At 52.2% G+C, this 18,734-nt stretch overlaps 1 protein-coding gene across 2 annotated transcripts; it reads right to left on the bottom strand.

The window, feature by feature from the left end:
- Window positions 1-2,775: 2,775 nt before the first annotated feature.
- LOC105493901 (SUV39H1 histone lysine methyltransferase) lies at window positions 2,776-16,234 on the bottom strand. 2 transcript variants are annotated; one of them, XM_011761867.3, is made up of 6 exons: window positions 15,918-16,234; window positions 12,767-12,912; window positions 11,076-11,738; window positions 5,396-5,542; window positions 5,180-5,309; window positions 2,776-4,374 (listed from the first exon to the last, which is right to left on the bottom strand). In XM_011761867.3, the coding sequence occupies exons 1-6, from the start codon at window positions 15,967-15,969 to the stop codon at window positions 4,241-4,243; spliced, it is 1,272 nt and encodes a 423-aa protein (XP_011760169.1). In that variant the 5' UTR covers window positions 15,970-16,234; the 3' UTR covers window positions 2,776-4,240. The 2 variants fall into 2 exon arrangements, with proteins under 2 accessions (XP_011760169.1, XP_011760170.1); XM_011761868.2 differs by lacking the exon at window positions 15,918-16,234 and adding an exon at window positions 15,000-15,279.
- Window positions 16,235-18,734: the final 2,500 nt, after the last annotated feature.

Genomic DNA, 18,734 nt, shown 5'->3' on the forward strand with positions numbered 1-18,734 from the left:
ATTTTCAGGTCTGTGAGGCCTCTGAGCTGTTTGGGGATCTGTCTCAGTGTATAAAGGCTGTGAGCTATTTCCGGGAGCTCTATGTCCAGTATATGACATCTCCGAACAGGAATCTGTGTCCAAGGTGTGAGCCTCTCAGTAGTTTTCAGGCCTGTGTTCCAGCGTATGTGATTTTAGGGCTCTCTAGTATTGTGTCTGTGGTGTGAGGTCTCTGGGCTGTCTGGTGGTCTGAGAAGAGGGTGTGAGGTCTCTGAACTGTTGGTCCATTTCTGTCCCAGTTTGTGAGTTCTCTGAGAAATTGGTGGATCTTTATCCCTGATTGTGAAGTCTCTGAGCTTCCCGGAGGTCTGTAATCAGATTTCTAGGTCTCTGAGCTCTTTGGGTGTGTGGGTTACAAAGCGTGAGGTCTCTGAAGTGTTTGGTATTGTCTGTTACCAACAGAATAGAAATATATTGATTCCTAGGCTGCCTTGGCTCTGAACTGTTGAGGGGTCTGTGTCAGAAGGCGTGAGGTCATGTTTGAGCTGTGAACAGATTTGTTTCCCAGGTATGAGTCCTGTGAGCATGGTCTGTTTCCAGGCTGTGAGATCTCTAAGCTCTTGGGGTCTGCGTCAAAGACTTGAGTCTCTGAGTTGTTTGTGGCACTATATTCACGTGTAAGGTCTCTGGGATGTTTACTTGTCTGTTTTCAAGGGTGTCTCTGAGCAATTTGTGGGTCTCTATCCAAGGTATGAGGTTTCAGAACCATTTAAGGATCTGTTTTCAGAGGGCGAGGTATCTCGGGTGTTTGGGCAGTCTGTGTCCAGGGTATGCCAGCTCAGTTGTTTAGGGGTCTGTCCCAGGATATTAAGTATCTGAGCGGTTTGGAAGTCAATGATCAGGGTGTGGAGCCTCCAAATAGTTTGGGTAGTGACATCTCAAGTTGTAAGGTCTTTGAGATGGTTGTGCATCTCTGTCATCAAAGGGAAGTTATCTGATGTGTTTGAGGTCTGAATCCCGGTATATGAGGCAGTATGTGAGGTCTAAGAGCTGTTTAGGAGTCTGTAGCCCATAGTTTCAGTGAAACCTGTGTTACTTGCGGTGTGTCGAGTTATGAGAGCTCTGAGATATATGTAGGTGCGTATCCCAGGGTATGAGGTTTCTGAGAAGTTTGGGGTCAATATTCAGGGTATATGGTCTATGAGGCCTTATACCCTAGGTGCCCTGTATATGTCCTAGGTACCCTGTGTATGAGGTCTCTGGGCTCTTTGGGATCCTGTCACCTCTGTATGAGGTCTTTGAAATATTTGGGTATCTGTGTCATGGCATGTGAGGTCTCTGAGCAAAAACAAAGAGCACTGGCTCCCATTCGGGTTGAGAGATGATGAAAATGAGTAAGTATATCTGAAATGTGCTCTTCGTTCTCCACTTTATACCCTGGCACCATATAGATGCTCAATAAATATTTGCAGAAAAAGCTTCCCCAGCACACACAAACTTTTCATTTTGAATGCAGGAGGCAGATTTTGGGTTCAAAGCCTTTAAGAGCAGGGAAGGTCCAGCTAGAAGGTCTAGCTAGAATATTATCACATTTTAATATTTCCATTGATGTATTTCTCTGGTTATTTTTGTTTGCTTATGGCAAGTGATTATGGTTTTTCCATTTAGACAGCAGTGGATTTGGTTTTCTCTCTCTCCACTTTGCTCCACTCCTTTTATCCTCCCCCTACCCCCCCAGTGCTGTATATAGCACCTGAGGCCTGGGCACTTGGTCAGGCAGGAGGTGGCAGGGTCTAGCCAGACACTACCAGTCATGGCTGGTCACCACCAGTCATGGCCAGTCAAGACTGATCAAAGCTGGTTATGGCTAGTCTAAGCTGGTCAAAGCTGATCACGGCCAGTCAAGGCCAGAAAGCACTGGTCATGGCTGGTCAGGATGGGTCAAAGCCAGTCATGGCCAGTCCAAACCAGTCAATTATAGTCACAGCCAGTCACAGCTGGTCCAGGTTAGTCACAGCAGGCCAAGACCAGTCAAGGCTGGTCAAAGCTGGTCAAAACCAGTCCATTTCAGTCCCTGCTGGTCCAGGCCAATCCAAGCCAGTTCAGGCTGATCACAGCCAGTTTAAGCAGTCAAAACTGGTCAATCTCAGTCCAAGCCAGTCCTGATTGGTCAAGACGAGTTGAGGCCAGTCACAGCTAGCTACCACCAGTCACAGTCAATCATGACGAGTCAAAGTCAGCCAACACAGGTCAAGATCAGTCAAGTCCAGTCAAAACTAGTTATGGCCAGTCTAAACCAGTCAATTTAATTGCATTGTTTTGAGACAGGGTCTGGCTCTTTTTTGGAGACAGGCTGGAGTACAGTGGTGAGATCTCAGCTCACTGCAACCTCCGCCTCCCAGGCTCAAGCAGTCTTCCCACTTCAGCCTCCTGAGTAGCTGGGACCACAGGCACATGCCACCACATCTGGCCAATTTTTGTATTTTTTGTAGAGACATGGTTTCACCACATTGCCCATGCTGGTCTCGAACTCCTGAGCTCAAACAGTCTGCCTGCCTTGGCCTCCCAAAGTGCTGGGATTAAAGATGTGAGCCACCACACCCAGCCTTAAGTGCATTTTAAAGTTTAAGTATAAAACAAACTTATTTTAGGTCAAGATGTTATATAGACGATGGTGTAACTAATATGCTGTGGGGGCTGAAATTTTGAGGATTAGAGTCAAATGGCTGAGGTTTGAGGAACGTGTTACTGGGCAAACCCAGCTCCCAGACTCTATCCCCTCAACCCCCACCCACACAAGCACCTCACATCTTGGTTTGTTCAGTCGACAGTTCATTTTATTGATGCCCACTCCAGGCTGCGTAGAGTTGAGGGGTGTATAAGAGGAGAACCAGATTCAGTCCATGCCTGGAGGTTAGTCTGGGGGGCCGGCGGGATGGACACACAGACAGACACATAGATCTGGCGTCTGATAGCAGGGCATACAGTCTCACGTAGGGGCACTCTGGGCACAGGTAGTCAGAAAGGACTTCCTAGAGAAGACCTCACAGGGGGTGGGGGAGCAAGGAGCAAGGCAGCCATCAGAACCTTCGCCTTTTGTACATTTGTAGGCAGGTGACTTTTGAGACCAGTGGACCCAGGATGAACGCAAAGGGCTGGGGTCTGGGAATGGCAGGCAGCAAGGGCTTCCCTCTCACCTCGTCATCCCATAGTGGGGAAGCCATCTACCCCACCCCCAATTCTTGGCCTGTACTTTGCCCTCTGCCACATGGGCCCTTTCCTGGGATCCACCTCCGTGGTTTTCAAGGCTTCCCTGAGACAATCCACGTGGACCAGGTGCTCTACCCAGTGCCTGGCACCTCATCACCACCCCATCAATGCACATTCTTGTCCTAAGTGCTATCTACGGACTATTGAGATCTTGGTTCCAGCTATGAGTGGTGTCAGCGGTCTTGACACCCCAGGTCAGGGCCCCCAGCAACCGTAGAGCTCCCAAGAGCCCTAGGTACCTTTTCTGCACTGTGAAGGCAGAGCTTGGTCCCAACCCACCTCCAGGGCTGGCCAGCTCTGTACTGCCTTCCTCTCACTGCTCAGTGAGCCATGGACACCCACTTCCCTTCCAGTGGCATGTGGGCATCCACTTCTCAGATATGCAGCCCTAAAGAAGAGACCCTACAGCTCTTTGGGCCAGCACTAGCCAGCACTGTAAGCACGAGCAGAAACCAGCCTCAGCCCGTAGCCCAGGGATCCCCTTTCTTTCACTAGTACAAAGTTTCTGTGGTCGGGGAACCAGCTTCGTATCGGGCTGGGCACTCTGGCCTCTGATGTCTGCCTGCCCTGGGGTTGCTTCCCCATACCTTTAGGGTAGTAGGGAGGAGGCCTGCAGCAGACCCCTCAAGCTCCAGGCAGAAGCAGGTGCAAAAACAAATATATTCTGGGGCTGGGCTGGGACTCACCCCTTGGACCTCCTTAATAGGCCATGAATCCCAACGACAGAAAGTCTTGATGTTGAAAAACTATTTCTGAAGGTGGGTGGGGGTTTGTAAGTGCAACCCACAGATGGGGCTGGGACAGGGAAAGGGGACTCCTGGAGTCAGTCCTCACCACGGCCACAGCCCTGAACGTAGAGCAGGTAGGTGCAGGTGGGGGCAGGTGGAGGCAGGTGAGGCCCTGGCAGTCATTCTCGACAGGAGGGCAGCGGTGGGGGAGGTGCGTGTAGCTTCAGGCCCCCTCGGTCAGTCTGGCCTCAGACTTCTAAGGGCTAGAAGAGGTATTTGCGGCAGGACTCAGTCCCACACTTGCACTCAATACGGACCCGCTTCTTAGGGGAGCCAGGGAGCCCAGCCAGGCCAAAGTTGGAGTCCATGCGGGTGCTCTCCATGTCCACGGGGTCCACTGTGGAGTCACAGCCAGGGAGGAGAGGAGGGAAGGAGGCAGGGAGGGAGGGGGAGGAGGGAGGGAGGAAGGCAGGAAAGGAGGCAGGGGACTTGTTAGAAGGCCTGGATGAAGGGTCCCACTACCCTTTATACCATGAGACCAAGGATCTTGGGGGCTGGGAGCAACTCTGGAATTTGAGTTGGGAGGAGATCTTAGGGTTGGTGGTTTGGGGCTGGGGCCAGGGCTCAGCACTGGAGGTTGTTCAGGCCAGGGGTTGAGGAATGCTGGGGGAGGCAGGGAGCTGTCAGGGAACCAGGAGGGTCATTTTAGGTGGGGGGGGGGCAGGGGCAGGAATAGAGGGCCACCTGGGCATCCAGAGGTACATCTGAACTCTCCTGCCAAAGACCTACCTTTGAGGGTCTCAGAGGTGGCTAGCTTATCAAGGAGGGGACTGGCTGGAGGCCACAAGGGTGTCCAGAGGCTTGGGATGAAGAAGGCCAAAGGGAGCTAGGAGTGGGGAGGGGCTGGGGGATGAGGGAAATTCAGTCAAGACTGGAGTCAGGAGTGTCTTAACTCTCCGGGAATCTTGGGAGAAGTTGGTATGAATGCCTCAGGGTTAGGGTTCAGGGGCTGGGAATGAGGAGACTCAAGGGGTAGGCAGGGGTCTAGTAGTCCGAATGGGGACTGGGAGTCAGGAAGAGCATCTTAAAGCCCCCGCTACAGAATTTTCCTTGGTTCTCTGAGTGACTGGTGTGCCTTCGGGAGGGGTCCTTGTGTCCTAAGTCACAGTGCGCCCCTGCCCCCAGTCCCGTGCCACCCCCACCTTGCATGTTGTAATCAAAGGTGAGCTCCTCGCCTGCCCGGATGGTTCTTGTGGCAAAGAAAGCGATGCGGGGCAGCCGCTCGTCAAGGTTGTCTATGAAGACGTTGTACACCTGCAGGTTGGGGTCACACTGGGCGAGAAAGAACAGTTGGGAGAGTGAGGAGGGGCCCCAGTCTGCCCCTCTTGACCCCCTGCCCGCCTGCCGGGGGTACCCACACTGTGGTTGACAAAGTGGGAGATGTTGCCATAGTAGGCGGCATCCACGGTGTACACGTCCTCCACGTAGTCCAGGTCAAAGAGGTAGGTGGCACCCTGGCGGTCGTAGATCTGGCCCCGCCGCTCCGCCTCCTCTGAGGTAATGATCTAGGGAAAGGGCCATGGGTGAGGGGAGATTGACTGCGAAGGCTCAGGAAAGCCGGCACTGCTCCTGACCTCCGAAGGACAGGGAGCAGGAGGCACCCCTGCCCATGGACACACGCAGGCAGTGACGCAGAGGGTCTGTTGGCCCTTTGTGGGGAGCTGGGCCTCAATTGGCAACCACCTGGCCCGCCTCAGGCCTCTGGCTAACAGGAGGAGTCCCTGGCGGTGAACGCAGGCTGGCCTGGCTGCAGGGCTCAACTGGGGCCATGTGAGCGCCTCCTGCCGCCACCCAGCAAGAGCTGCCCAAGAACCCCTGGAGCCTCCAGCACCCTGGGACGGAGCAGGAAGGTGATCAGGAGAGACCAAAGCAAGGGCAAGAAAGAAAGTGACCTGGGGTGCCACGGGGAGAGACACTGACTGATCCAGGCAAGGGAGCCTGAGCCCGTGTAGGACCCAGCAGGGAGGGCGTGGGGAGAGGGGAAGAAGAGATCCAGGCCATGGGGAAAAGGGGCAAGGGCCTCAGGCAAGAGAGGTGGAGGCAGAGGCAGAGGGAGGCCGAGGTCCAGAGAGCCAGAAAGAGGCTGAGGCCACACACTTCAGAGACAGCAGCAGAGAGGGAGGAAAGATGAAGGGAGAACACGGTGAGAGGAGCTCTCCCTCGGCTCAGGGCTGCGTGGTATCAACTGGTGCTTCAGACAGCAGTGGGTGCCTCCTCCCCAGCTGGGTCCCTGCCTGTCCTAGGAAACAGGAAGCTTTGCTGCCATCCTAGCCCCAGCCTGTCCTTGCCTCCCAATCCACCCCAACAAATCTCTCCTCTGCAGCCCCATGGCCCCTCTTCCCCGAGGCCAGCAATGGCAGCCTCCTGGCAATCCCCAAGGATAGCTGACCAGGCCCTTCCCTGGGTGGGGGTCCCACTGTACCTCAGCCAAGAACAGTGCACAGCACACAGGAGACACATGGGGACTGCTGTTTTTGATTCTGCTTGCTGGCTTAGCAGCCTGTCCTGTGTCCAAGTGGCGGCCCTCCAGGTAGCTCCAGCACTCCCCTGCCACACTTTTTCCTTCCCCTCCCTTCTCCAGAGACCCCTCTCAGGCCTCCTTCCTTGCTCACCCTCATGTGGGCCGGTGACCATGCCCTTCTGACTTGGGAATCCATCTCCTTAGCTAGGATGGCCACACCGGTGTTCTCCTGGCTGTCCCCTCAAGGCTGTGTTCCATGCCAACGGCTGACTAACAATGCCTTGAGGAAACCAAAATTTACCCCCACCCTCGGGCCACACTACCCACTGCCCCGTGCTCCAGTTCTGTTCCTTGAGGAACCTGGCTCCCCTGCACCCTGTTTTTGTTTGTTTACTCATCCATTCGGTGAGTTTTTATTGAGGCCTTCCTTGTGCCCAGTCCCAGCACCCAGGGCTCACGGTCTGATCAGGGAGACACAGGGACCAGGCCCAGTCACCATTCTCAGGGGTCACAGGTGGGTAGGGGATACACAGGAACCAGGATTGGTTCCTGCCCTCAAGGGGTCAAAGTCTGGTCACAGAGAGACAGATTCAGACACCCACAGCGTAAGATTGTGATCAGGAAACAATGCTTAGGGCTTGAGGGGGAATGGAGAAGAGAAGGATTCTCTAAAACAAGTTGCAGATCATAAAAGGGCTTTACCACCTGGTGGAAGAGGGGGGTCTCTCTCCTAAGGGGCACAGCATGAGGGTGGAATATGTCAAGATCAGTCTCCCTTCACCTCTGGAGAACACACAGTCTTCCTTGTGGCATCAGCTCAAACAGATGGGACCTCTCTGGGCAGCCTTCCAAGCTTCCCGTTCCTCCCCTACCTCAAAAGCTGGCCACTTGTCTGATAAAGCCCTGGGATCAAAGGGCAGCCTCTCCCAGGCTCACGGGCCTAGTGGGTGGGGTATGAGCCATCTTTTTCACTGTAGGCCCTCCTGGAGCCGGGGGAGTGCCCACATCCTCCCTGGTCTCCATCTTCATGCCTATTCTGCCACTACCTGCTCTCCCAATCTCACCAGGAGTGAGTCATACTGCAGGCCCTCCAGGGCACAAACGCTTCCTGGTTCCTTCTCCTCTTCTTTTCAGTCCCATTCTCTAATGACTGGTCAACCCTGAAAGCTTGGGAACAGATCGGCCTGTCTCTGCTCCTTAACAGCTCTCCAGAATGAATGGAAAAGACAGGCTATAAGCTGGCAGTTCTGAGAGGGTGCTGACGTGATTGGGAACTAGAAGACTTGGAGTCAGCTGCTGCTCTGCCCCCCTCCTGGACATGGGATCCTGAATGTTCTCTCTGCCTGTTTCCTCAGCTAAAAAAAAAAAAAAAAAGCTACAGCCTGGCAGGGCACCAGTTTTAGACATTATTTGGGCCTTTTTTTTTTTATCCATTTTACTACTTTTGTGATTTTAATGAAGTTATTCCACCTCTGGGCCTCAGTTTTCTCATCTGCAGAATGGGAATGACAGTGACAAAATCCCAACCTGACAGGGACTGTTGTAAAGATCCATACAAGATCATGGATGTGAAAGGTGTTCCTGTTTCTGATAGGAGAGTGAGCAATGTTAGGAGTGGTTATAAGGACCACTTATAAATGTAAGGCACACCCTTATTTTATGTGCCCTTTACCAAGAAAGGAAAAACTGCTGTTAATTATAAATGATACACCATGATTTAATTAAGACATTTTCAGAGATGTTAAAATAGGAAGAAAATGCATGTTTTAGAATGGGTAAAATAGGCTGGCATTGTCTCTTGGGTGAGGATGGGAATGTTATGCAGGAACGTGAAAGTTCTGACCCAACGTGGGAGGCTGCAAAGGAGGGAAGGGCAGACTCTTGGTACAGACTGTCAGTACATGTCCCAGCTGAAGGAGGACAGTAGATAGCATGGTGTGCAGATAGGCCCTTGATTCTGTAACACCCTGGCAGCGTCTGGGATGGCACTACAGAATCAAGTAAATTAGAACTGCTGCAACGAAATTTATGACTATTACCCCAAGTAGGATAAATAAAGACTACAAATAGGACCCTATCCAGTCAGGCTGGGTACTGTAGCCAGATGAGTTACAAAAAAACTTGGTCTTCTGGACATTTTGGATTTGCTGAAGTTTGGACTATGCTGATAATGTTTGTATCAAACTTACTGTGTACTGAACACTGTTCAAGTGCTTTTTCCAAGTGCTTGATACATAGTAACTCATTTAATAATTTTTGTAACAAGTGTGTGAGTTGAGTGCTATTATCGTTCCCATTTTGCAGATTAGTAAATGCAGGCACAGAGGTTAGTGACTGCTGATGAGTAGTGGAGCTGGGTTTCGGCCTCAGGCAGTCAGGATCCAGAGTCCACTCTCCTAACCATTTGCTATACTGTCTCTTCAGAGGGGGATGTGGGAAGATGAGTTTGGCTCTTTCCGGAGGCCTGTGGCACCATCAGGAGGACCCACAGATCTGAGAGTGCTGGAGGGCGACCAGGAAATAGTGCAGCAAGAATGTGTGGAGAGCAGGAAGGGTGAGGACAGGGCTGAGAGGATCCCTGGAAACCTTGATGTTTCCAGGGTAGAGGATTAAAGACACTAAGGAAGAGCAGCCAGAAAACTCTCAGGCCCAGGAGGGTCCGAGGCGGCCCTTGGGGTATAGAGTCTTCCTCCTCGACTGTCAGGACCCTGTGTGGTGGACAGTGTTTCCTCCAGATGCCAGTACAGTGAGGCTGAGATACTTCTTGCTCTGTGCAGCTCCTAGGACGGTGGACTGTCGGGGTCCTGTGGGGTCTGGACATGTCCTCCTCCAGAGAGTTTGGGTTCCTTCAACCTCTGGACACTTCCTCCAGAGTGTCAGGACACTGAGGGCATGGACACTTACCCCGATACTGTCAGGGTACCCTTGGGTATAGACTAGATCTCCAGGCTGTCTGGATCCCTCTGGGGTGAGGACGCTTCTTTTTCCTGACTGTCATGACAGCATGGGTGTGGACACTTCCTAAATCAGACCAGGTCCTCTAGAGTGTGGAGAGCACAAGCTCTTCCTCCAGGTCACTGGGGTCACTGTGAGACATGGACTTCCTACAGATTATCAGGACTCCCTCCTGCTCCCACTGTCAGGAGCCCTCAGGGTGTGGACACCTCCCCACTCCTCCTTCTAGATGGCCAGGTCCTGTGGCATGTGGACATCTCCTCCAGCAGGCCAGCAGGGTTATCTGGACAGGGTGTGGCTGTCTCCTTGCCCAGACTGTCAGGGTCCTCTGTGGTATAGATTGTTCTGCCCAAGATTGTCTCTGTCCCTGTGGGGTGTGACCCTCTCTACTTTACAGTTTCTCAGAGCAGGAGCCTCTCCTTGTCATCAGTATCAGTGCTACAGTGTGGACACCCTCATGTGAGTGTTCCTCAGGCCAGTTTCTGTCACTTTCCAACCATATCACACCCCTAAGGGACCTATGGAAATATATACAGGTATCTGGGGTTGTCACTATGACAGGGCACACTCATGGATTTAAATGGTAAAGGTCCAGGAATGCTAAATGTCCCCCAATGCATGAGACAGTTCTACATAACAAAAATTCATCTCATCCCAAATGCTAACTGCATCCCATCTTAGAATGTGACATTTTTCTGTTGTAGATACTTGTTATCTACTTGCTAGTTATGGCTGTGCTTTAGCCTTGTGCAGCTGGGCACATGGCTAAAGCACATCCTGTTGCCTCCCTTGCACGGAGGTAAGGCCAGTGACTCAGTTCCAGCCAGTGGAGCATGAGCAGAAGTGATGGGTGCTGCATCTAGGCCTGGCCCACTAGGATGGGCCCCTTCTATCCCCGACTTGGCCCGCCTGCTAGGCAATGCTGATGATCTAGTGGTGACTCCAAGGCTTCAAGACACAGCAAAGGCACAGGAGGGAAAGAGCCTCGGTATCCCAGTCGCTGTGTGAAAGGATACCCACCCAAACCCCCACAGTGGACTGTTCCATAAGCAAGCAAACTTGTAATGTGCAAAGTCACTAAGATGAGGGAGTTGTTTTTACAATGGCTGGCTTGCCTAGTACACTCAGCTTTCCCCAGTGTCCTGAAAGTCTAAAGGAGTTAGCCAACCTTTGTCCAAAGCATGTCTCATCCTACTCCAGACTGCGTTCCTTCTGTGCAGACTGGTAAAACAATGCTTCTCAGGCAGATACTGCTTGGTGATAAGATGGGCCCTTGTGAAATGAGAAGAGGAAGTGCCTTTCCAGCTGATGCAGCCCTATGCCAGACCACATGGCCTGATACAAGGAATGCTAAGGCTGCCTGGATCTCAGCTCCCACTTTTCTTCTTTGCTAAGTACCCTGATAAAGTCAACCCAGTGCAGAAGTATTTCGGTGTTTCTGTAACCACCAGCATGGAATACTTGTCCCTGCCCGATGTCCCTATGACACTCTTAGATCAGTGTACCAGGCCTTTCCCACAGGGAAAGCAGGGAGTTGCAGACACACAGTGAGGAGAGCTGGGTGCACACTGTGAACAGAGGGTGGGAAGAGCTGCACACACACACTGGTCCCATCTCCCTACCTCTCCCACGTACTCCATGACGAAGCTGTTCTTGCGAATCTTCTCCAGGGTGCGGACGCCCCAGCCACGCCCATCATCCGTGCGGAAGATGCAGAGGTCATATCGGATGCCTTTCTGTACCACGCGATTCGGGCAGTCATAGCCACAGCGGCAGCGGGAGTTGCACTCGTAGATGGGCAGCCCGGCTCGAAGCCGCACCTGGCCCTGGTCATTGTAGGCAAACTTGTGCAGTGATGCCCCCGGGCAGCAGCCTCCAGTGGGTGCCCACAGACAGTCCTGGCACTCGCAGCCCACAGCCACCTGGTTGAGGGTGATGCCCTCACCAACACGGTACTCATTGATGTACACGAAGGCCCGCGGGGGGCCGTCCAGGTCCACCTCATTCTCTACAGTGATGCGTCCCAGATGGCTGCGCTTGGCATTGAGCTCCTGCTCCCAGCGACGGAGCGCCCGCCTCTGCTTGGCCTTCTGCACCAGGTAGTTGGCCAAGCTTGGGTCCAGGTGCCGGGGGGTCTTTGACCGGTGGTGCCGCCGGAGCAGCTCCCTCTCTAAGTCCTTGTGGAACTGCTTGAGAATACGCACACACTTGAGATTCTGCCGTGGCTCCCAGGTGCTCTCTGAGTCTGGATATCCGCGCCATTTCACCAGGTAATATTCCTGTTCCTGTTGGGGGTGGGTAGGGGAACGGTGGTACCATAAGTGGTGAGATCTTTGGGCCAGCCTTCATGGGGCTTCCATGCCAAAGCTGATGGATAACACCTAACCCACCCCACCCCTTTTCTGGAATGACTTCATGCGGTGGTTAAAAAGCATGGGCTCTAGCGTGAGGATTACCAGGTTCAAATCCTGCTCTCCCCCTTACTGTCTGTCCAAACTGTTCCAACTTTTAATTAATCTCCCAAACCCACTCCCCTCCTTGGTCTTCCCCATCATCAGCTCCCTCCTTCTAGCTGTTCAGACCGGAACTCCTGGAGTCATCCTTGAATCCTCTTTTGTTCACACTTCCGACATCCACCCTCCGCACATCCCGTTAGCCCCACCTTCAAAATACATCCAGTGACAAACCATCATCACTGCCACCACTATGGCTCACCTGGACCCTGACAAGTCCTTGCCTGTTTTAGGCAGCTTACATGTATTATTAACTAACTTAATCCTCACAACCCGACATGAGGTGGATGCTCCTAGTCATCCCCCTTTTATGACAAAGGAAATGAAGTACTGAGGGTTTGGGTAGGTAAACACAACCAGGACTGGAACCCAAGCATGCTGACTCCAGTTTGTTCTCCTAACCATCCTGCCACTCCCCCTTCTGGCAATAACTGTCCCCATTTCACAGTTGTTAGGGGATTAAATGAGTTTCCTAGAGGAAGCACCTGGCACACTGAAAGTGCTCAATAGCCGTTAGCTGTTGACATTTCCACTCTAGGGTTCAGCATCTCAACCTTTGCAGTTACTTTGTATTCCTAGGGAGATGGGAAGAGAATTCATTCCAGCTCCTGCCCCCATCAGAAAGCTACTTAGTTTCCCTATCTGTAACAGGGATAAAAGGGTCTGTTCATCCTATTTTTTCAGGGTCAGAGGAGAAAATTCCCTTTGCAAACAGATGTGGGCAGTTGGGGACAAGAGGGCAGGACACTTAACTTCCTTGTGACCTGTCCCCTCCCAGAGCATGGTCACCCCAGACTCACGCGGATCTTCTTGTAATCGCACAGGTACTCGACTTCAAAGTCATAGAGGTTCCTCTTAGAGATACCGAGGGCAGGGCAGGAGAGCTTGGCCAGGCGGCACAGGTCCTGCAGCTGATTCCAAGAAGACTTGCAACACACGCTGCAGCCTGGATCAAGCAGGGCAGAAAGAACTATTACTGGGCAGTCTGACAAGGCCAGGTGTCAAAGGGGACCCCAAATCCTCCCTGGGACATCCCAAAGACTGCCTAAGAGTCAGGGAACTTTAATCCACAGGCCTTCCCCAATGCTGAGACTGTTCTACAACAGAAATGTGCTTTGAACCCCAATGCTCACTGCCCAAGGCTGCCCCTGGAGCAGCAGACCTCTGAGGGGGGTTTGCAACATGAATCGTCCTAAAGGAATCTATTTCCAGAGCTTCAAACTCCATGTCATTCCTAATACTGCCTGCAAACCTGCTTTGGGTTCAGGACCTGACTACCTTTCTCTCCACTTTGCAAAAGAAAGAGAACAACCCCCCATCTCAGTAGGATGCAATGCCCCGAGGTGTTGGGGGCGGTGGGCGCGGATGGGAGGACAAGATTAAAACCTCCAGGGCACCAAACAAAGGCTAACTGGAAAGACTGGTCTTTAATCCCTTATCTCAAACTCCTGGGCCAGATGTGGTTTGGAATTCAAAATTTTTTGGATTTTACAAGACTAGTTCTAGGATACATCACCTAACACCCCCAACGTGGCCACGGGACATCAAGCTATAATCAAATGCATTAACTGTCCTGCAGCAAAAGTATGAATTTCCCACATTAAAGAGGAGAAATAGAGATATAAAATAGCCTCACAGAATAGTTCCACTTTATAATCTACTTTTGCCATAAATGGTGCCAAATTTAAGAAAAGGATTTCAGTTTTCAGGGCTTTTTAGATTTCGGAATGATGAGCAAGAGATTGTGGAATGATACTACATTACAGGAAGGCTCCTTAAATGATCAATCTGGGTGCCTTAAATCCACAAGGTATATTTTTTCACACTACATTTTGACTTTCTGTCTCATCCATCTTTCTGTGAAGAGTAAAGCTCATCCAAAGGGTTATGCTCTGAATTTATATGCAAAGCAGTACAGATTAGTGACACTGATTCTTTTAAATATACCTGGTATATTTCTGGGGCTGCCAAAATTTTGTAAGACAGAGATTTTAAAAAATAGATTTCTTTCTGATTCAAGGCACATTCTTAATCAATGTGCTTTAGAAGCCATTTTATCAAATCACGTCTCAAAACATTCCAAGGGCAGTCAGTCCTCATCCTACTTCATCTTTTTAAAATGTTTAATATTTTCTGCCTCCCATTGCAAAAATCACACTTAAACTCTAGATGTCAACCTAAAAACGTACAAGAGCTTTTCAAAATTATTTCGTGTGCAAGCCATACCCCCCCCACTTAGGCAAGATCAAGTGGAGACCGAGCCCGCATGTGCCCACGCTTTCCTCTCCTGGCAAACCCCTTCCTTCACTTGCATTCGAAACCCCACTTAAGTGGTCCCAACTAATACCTCCAGCTACTGGCTCCGGAACTGGCCACAGGTGGACTCTCCTGAACCCCTCAGAGGTCCCCCAACTTGTGGAACCCGTCCTCCCTGCGGCTTTTGTCACATAGAGGGGCCCCCCAACATAACTGAGTCACCCCTCTTTCCCTGCACATGGGGGAGTCCAGCTGTCCTACTAGGAAGGCCCCATTTCCCTCTTCTGGGGGATCCTCTATTCCAAACCCTTCCCCCATCACGCCGAGAGGCGATACGTTCCCCCTGAAGAGTTCCCTGTCCCCGCACTCTGAAGGGGGGGTCTGTCCCCCTTATCTTCCCTCCCCTTCCGGCGTCTCGCGTGGACACCGAATGGGTAACGGTCACCGGGGGCCGATTTTCCCGCGCGCGGGCGCGGCCTCCCCGACAAGCCCCCGCGCGTGCGCGCGCTGGTCCGGTCGCGATCTGCGGCGCGCGCCCCCCTCCTGCGTCCCCACTTAGCCCCAGGCCCGCTGCGTTCCGAGGTACGCGCCCCCTCCCCTCAGCCCCGCCCAGCCCCGCGCACCAGGCCCGCGCTCCCCGAGCTCCATCCTTTCCGCGCCGAGCTTCCGGCTCCCGGCGCCGGGGCCTCAGACGCCGGGGTCCCGAGCCGGCGACGCCACCCCTCCAGCCCACCCGGCCCGGCCAGCGGGCCCGCGCCTCTGTCTCCACTGCTTCACCTTTTAAATTTTCCGCCATCTTTCCCCACGGCTAACGACATTCGGGCCTAGCCGGCCTCGCGAGAAGAGAGCTCGCGCGGGCGTGGCCGGGAACGCGCAGCCTATTGGCCGCGGCTCGCGACTCGCAGCACCCGCGCGGACCAACCGGAGAGCCGTGACCGAACCCCTCCCTGCCGCCCGGCTCGGTCCCGGAGGCGGGTGCTCGCCGCACTTTCCCAGAGTGCGTCTGGGCGGCGGCGGCAGCGGGAGCGACAGTGGCGGTAGCTAAAGTTGCCCGAGGCCCTGCCCGTGCGCTGGTCTGTCTGTCACACTGCTAGCCAATCACCTTATCAGCCAGTCACAGTGGCTCCTGAGTTCTGTCATACTCCCTATTATCACCGTCAGTCAGCCCGTCATCACATTTTAACCCCAAGTAGGCCGGGGCTCCCAGGTGGACTAGCGCCCCATCCAACCGCTCAGGCGGTCGCACCAGACAGGTGCCTAATCAGACCCCCGGCCCCCATCCACACTGCCGGGCAGTCAATACCGGTTTCCATTTGTGCCCCCGGGCCAGCGGCGACTCCCTGGAGGCAGGCAGACAGCACTGTTAGCCAGCCAGCCTTATCATTCCCTATGACCGTCCTGTCCTCAATTAGTCCTCCTCTCCACCCACCATAGCCCTGGGACCAGCTGCGATTCTCCCTGGCTAAATCCTCTCATAGACTGCAGCATCCAGCCATGCCCCTAGGCGGGCTGTGATTAGGTCGGGGCAAGCTGTCATTGTCAGCATCTAATACAGCCCTGTCAGACACTATCAGTTGATCACTGTCTTTCCCTCAGATTACTTCTCATTCACACCATGATCATTCACAACACCCAGCTAGGCCCTCAAAGCAAATAGTCACAGCAACTAGAGGTAGGATTAAGCCTCCACACCACCTGTCAGTGGGTCAGCCAGTCTGTCATTTCTCAGGCGACTCATCCCCACCATTGGTCAGTCAGTCTCCTCGGATGCGTTGAAGCTGAGATTCTATCAGAGCAGACAGTCCGTAACCACGTACAGCCATCGAGTCAGACGGTTATGCTGATTTTGCTGCTGGCCAGCTGGCCTGTGACTCGTTCAATCCGCCCCTCATCACATCGTCAGTCATTCTCAGCATCCGACTGACCACACCGTCTGTCAGGTGATCAGTCAGTCAGAGCACCCAGCCAGGCCCTCCAGCATGCTGTGATTCGAGCAGCGTGGACAGTTGATTACCAGATACAGCTGCCTAGCAAGCAGCCACGGATCTGTTGATCAGTCAGCCTGAGGTTTCCCCAGGTGGCCCTCCTTTACACAGTGCCAGACAGTATAACATCTAGACATTTCCCCAGGCCAGCTGTGATTCCTGACAATAGTCATTCACAACATCTGGCCACCCAGGCAGGCAGTAGCACCACGGACCATCAGTCAGTCAGCCTGCAAGGTCCTCAGGAGGCTGCCTGTCTTTTCCACTGTCAGGCTACCAGCCCCAGCCAGTCCTAGGCAGGCTGTCATTCAGTTAGATGTTCAGGAAACCGCGCTGTCACTTCCTCAAATTGCCCCCTCTCCCTGTCACTCCATGAGTTCTGTAGTCAACCAAACGGTTATACAGTTAACCAAACGGATATTCTGTCTGCCTGCTAGTCCAGCTGTGAGCTCATTAAGAAGTGACTGGCTGGTCTGAGGTTCCGTCAGCCCTAGCTTGCCCTGAGTGGGACAGACAGGAACGGAAGTCCCACCATGCATCCCCTTCCCTCCCTTATTCCTTCTCGAGCAGAATCAGATTTTCGTCCTCATGTACCCCCAGTCTCCTCGGGCAGCAGGACTCTCCCACTCCTGGGTGTCCAGGAGACCTGTCCAACCCACAAGAGTGATTTAAGACAGGACCTCTGCCTGTCTGGATCTGAGGGGGAGACAAAAGGGTCTGTGGCCGGTGGTGCCCCAAACCACTATAAAGTAGTGGGCAAAAGCCTGGATTCTGGAGCCTGACTACCTGGACTCATATCCAGGCTCTGCCATTTACTAAATTACTTGTCCTTAGGCAGTTTCTTAAACTGGTCTGTAAAACCTCGAGTAAGTGACCTTGGGGTGGGTGTCTCCTGCTCATCTGGAAAGTGAATCATTCTGGACTAGCACTTTTTCAGGAAACCTCAAAAGTTAAGAGGCCATCTCAGAGCTACCGTGTCCCACCTCCAGCCATTTGTCTGTTCATTCAGCATTAAATTAATGGCTACTGCGTTGCCCTATGCTGGGGCCAATATAAGGTTTTATTCATTTCAGGCTTCACAGGTTTGACCTATTGTAATGTAAACCTCAGATTGGAGTGTAACACAAATACAGATGGGTACACAGACCAGGGGTGAACGCTGTAATGAGTTTTCTTTTTCTTTTTCTTTTTCTTTTTTTTTTTTTTTGAGACAGAGTTTTGCTCTTTTTGCCCAGGCTGGAGTGTAATGGCGCGATCTCAGCTCACCACAACCTCCGCCTCCCGGGTTCAAGCGATTCTCCTGCCTCAGCCTCCCGAGTAGCTGGGATTACAGGCATGTGCCACCACCCTGGCTAATTTTGTATTTTTAGTAGAGACGGGGTTTCTCCATGTTGGTCAGGCTGGTCTTGAACTCCCGACCTCAGGTGATCCACCTGCCTCGGCCTCCCAAAGTGCTGGGATTACAAGCGTGAGCCACCGCGCCCAGCTGTAATGAGTTTTCACAAGCAGACCTACATGTGGAACCAGAATGCAGGCTGAGCAACCATTTAGCCAGATCTCAGAAGCATTTAATTGTTTTGTATAAATCTATTGGGTACAAGTGTAATTTTTTTTTTTTTTTTTTGAGACAGAGTCTCACTCTGTCGCCCAGGCTGGAGTGCAGTGGCGTGATCTTGGCTCACTGCAACCTCTGCCTCCCAGGTCAAGCGATTTTCCTGCCTCTGCCTCCTGAGTAGGTGGGATTACAGGCGTGTGCCACCATACCTGGCTAATTTTTGTATTTTTAGTAGAGATGATGGGGTTTCACCACGTTGGCCAGGCTGGTCTCAAACTCCTGGCCTCCAGTGATTCACCTGCCTCAGTCTCCCAAAGTGCTGTGATTACAGGCGTAAGCCACTATGCCAGGTCACAAGTGTAATTTTGTTACACAGATATTTTGTGTAGTGGTGAAGTCAGGCATTTTACTGTATCCATCATCTGAATAATGTACATTGGCCTCCCAAAGTGCTGGGATTACAGGCATGAGCCACAGCGCCTGGCCACAAGTGTAATTTTTTTACATGGATACATTGTGTAGTGGTGAAGTCAGGCATTTTACTGTATCCATCAACTGAATAATGTGCATTGGCCTCCCAAAGTGCTAGGATTGCAGGCATGAGTCACAGCGCCCGGCCACAAGCATAATTTTGTTACATTGTGTAGTGGTAAAGTCAGGCATTTTACTGTGTCCATAGCCTGAATAATGCACATTGTACTCATTAAGTAATTTCCTCATCATCTACTTCCTTCCCACCTTCCCACCATTCCAAGACTTTGTTGTTTATCATTCCACATGCTATGCCCATGTGTACACATTATTTAGCTGCCACTTATAAGTGAAAAGATTCAGTATTTGTCTTTCTGTTTCTGAGTTGTTTCACTCAAATTAATGACCTTCAGTTCCATCCATGTTGCTGCAAAAGACATGATTTCATTGTTTTTATGGCCGAATAGTATTCCATTGTGTGTACCACATTTTTTTTTTTTG

Source organism: Macaca nemestrina, chromosome X, assembly GCF_043159975.1.
Source record: "Macaca nemestrina isolate mMacNem1 chromosome X, mMacNem.hap1, whole genome shotgun sequence".
Taxonomy (NCBI): Eukaryota; Metazoa; Chordata; class Mammalia; order Primates; family Cercopithecidae; genus Macaca; species Macaca nemestrina.

Excerpts from the sequence above, each read along its gene's own strand:
- LOC105493901 (XM_011761867.3), bottom strand. The coding sequence starts at position 15,969 with ATGGTGGGGATGAGTCGCCTGAGAAATGACAGACTGGCTGACCCACTG. Across the intron at positions 12,913-15,917 it reads ACTGGCTGACCCACTGACAG|GCTGCAGCGTGTGTTGCAAG; the intron begins GTGGTGTGGAGG and ends TGCTTGATCCAG. Across the intron at positions 5,543-11,075 it reads TCATGGAGTACGTGGGAGAG|ATCATTACCTCAGAGGAGGC; the intron begins GTAGGGAGATGG and ends CCCTTTCCCTAG.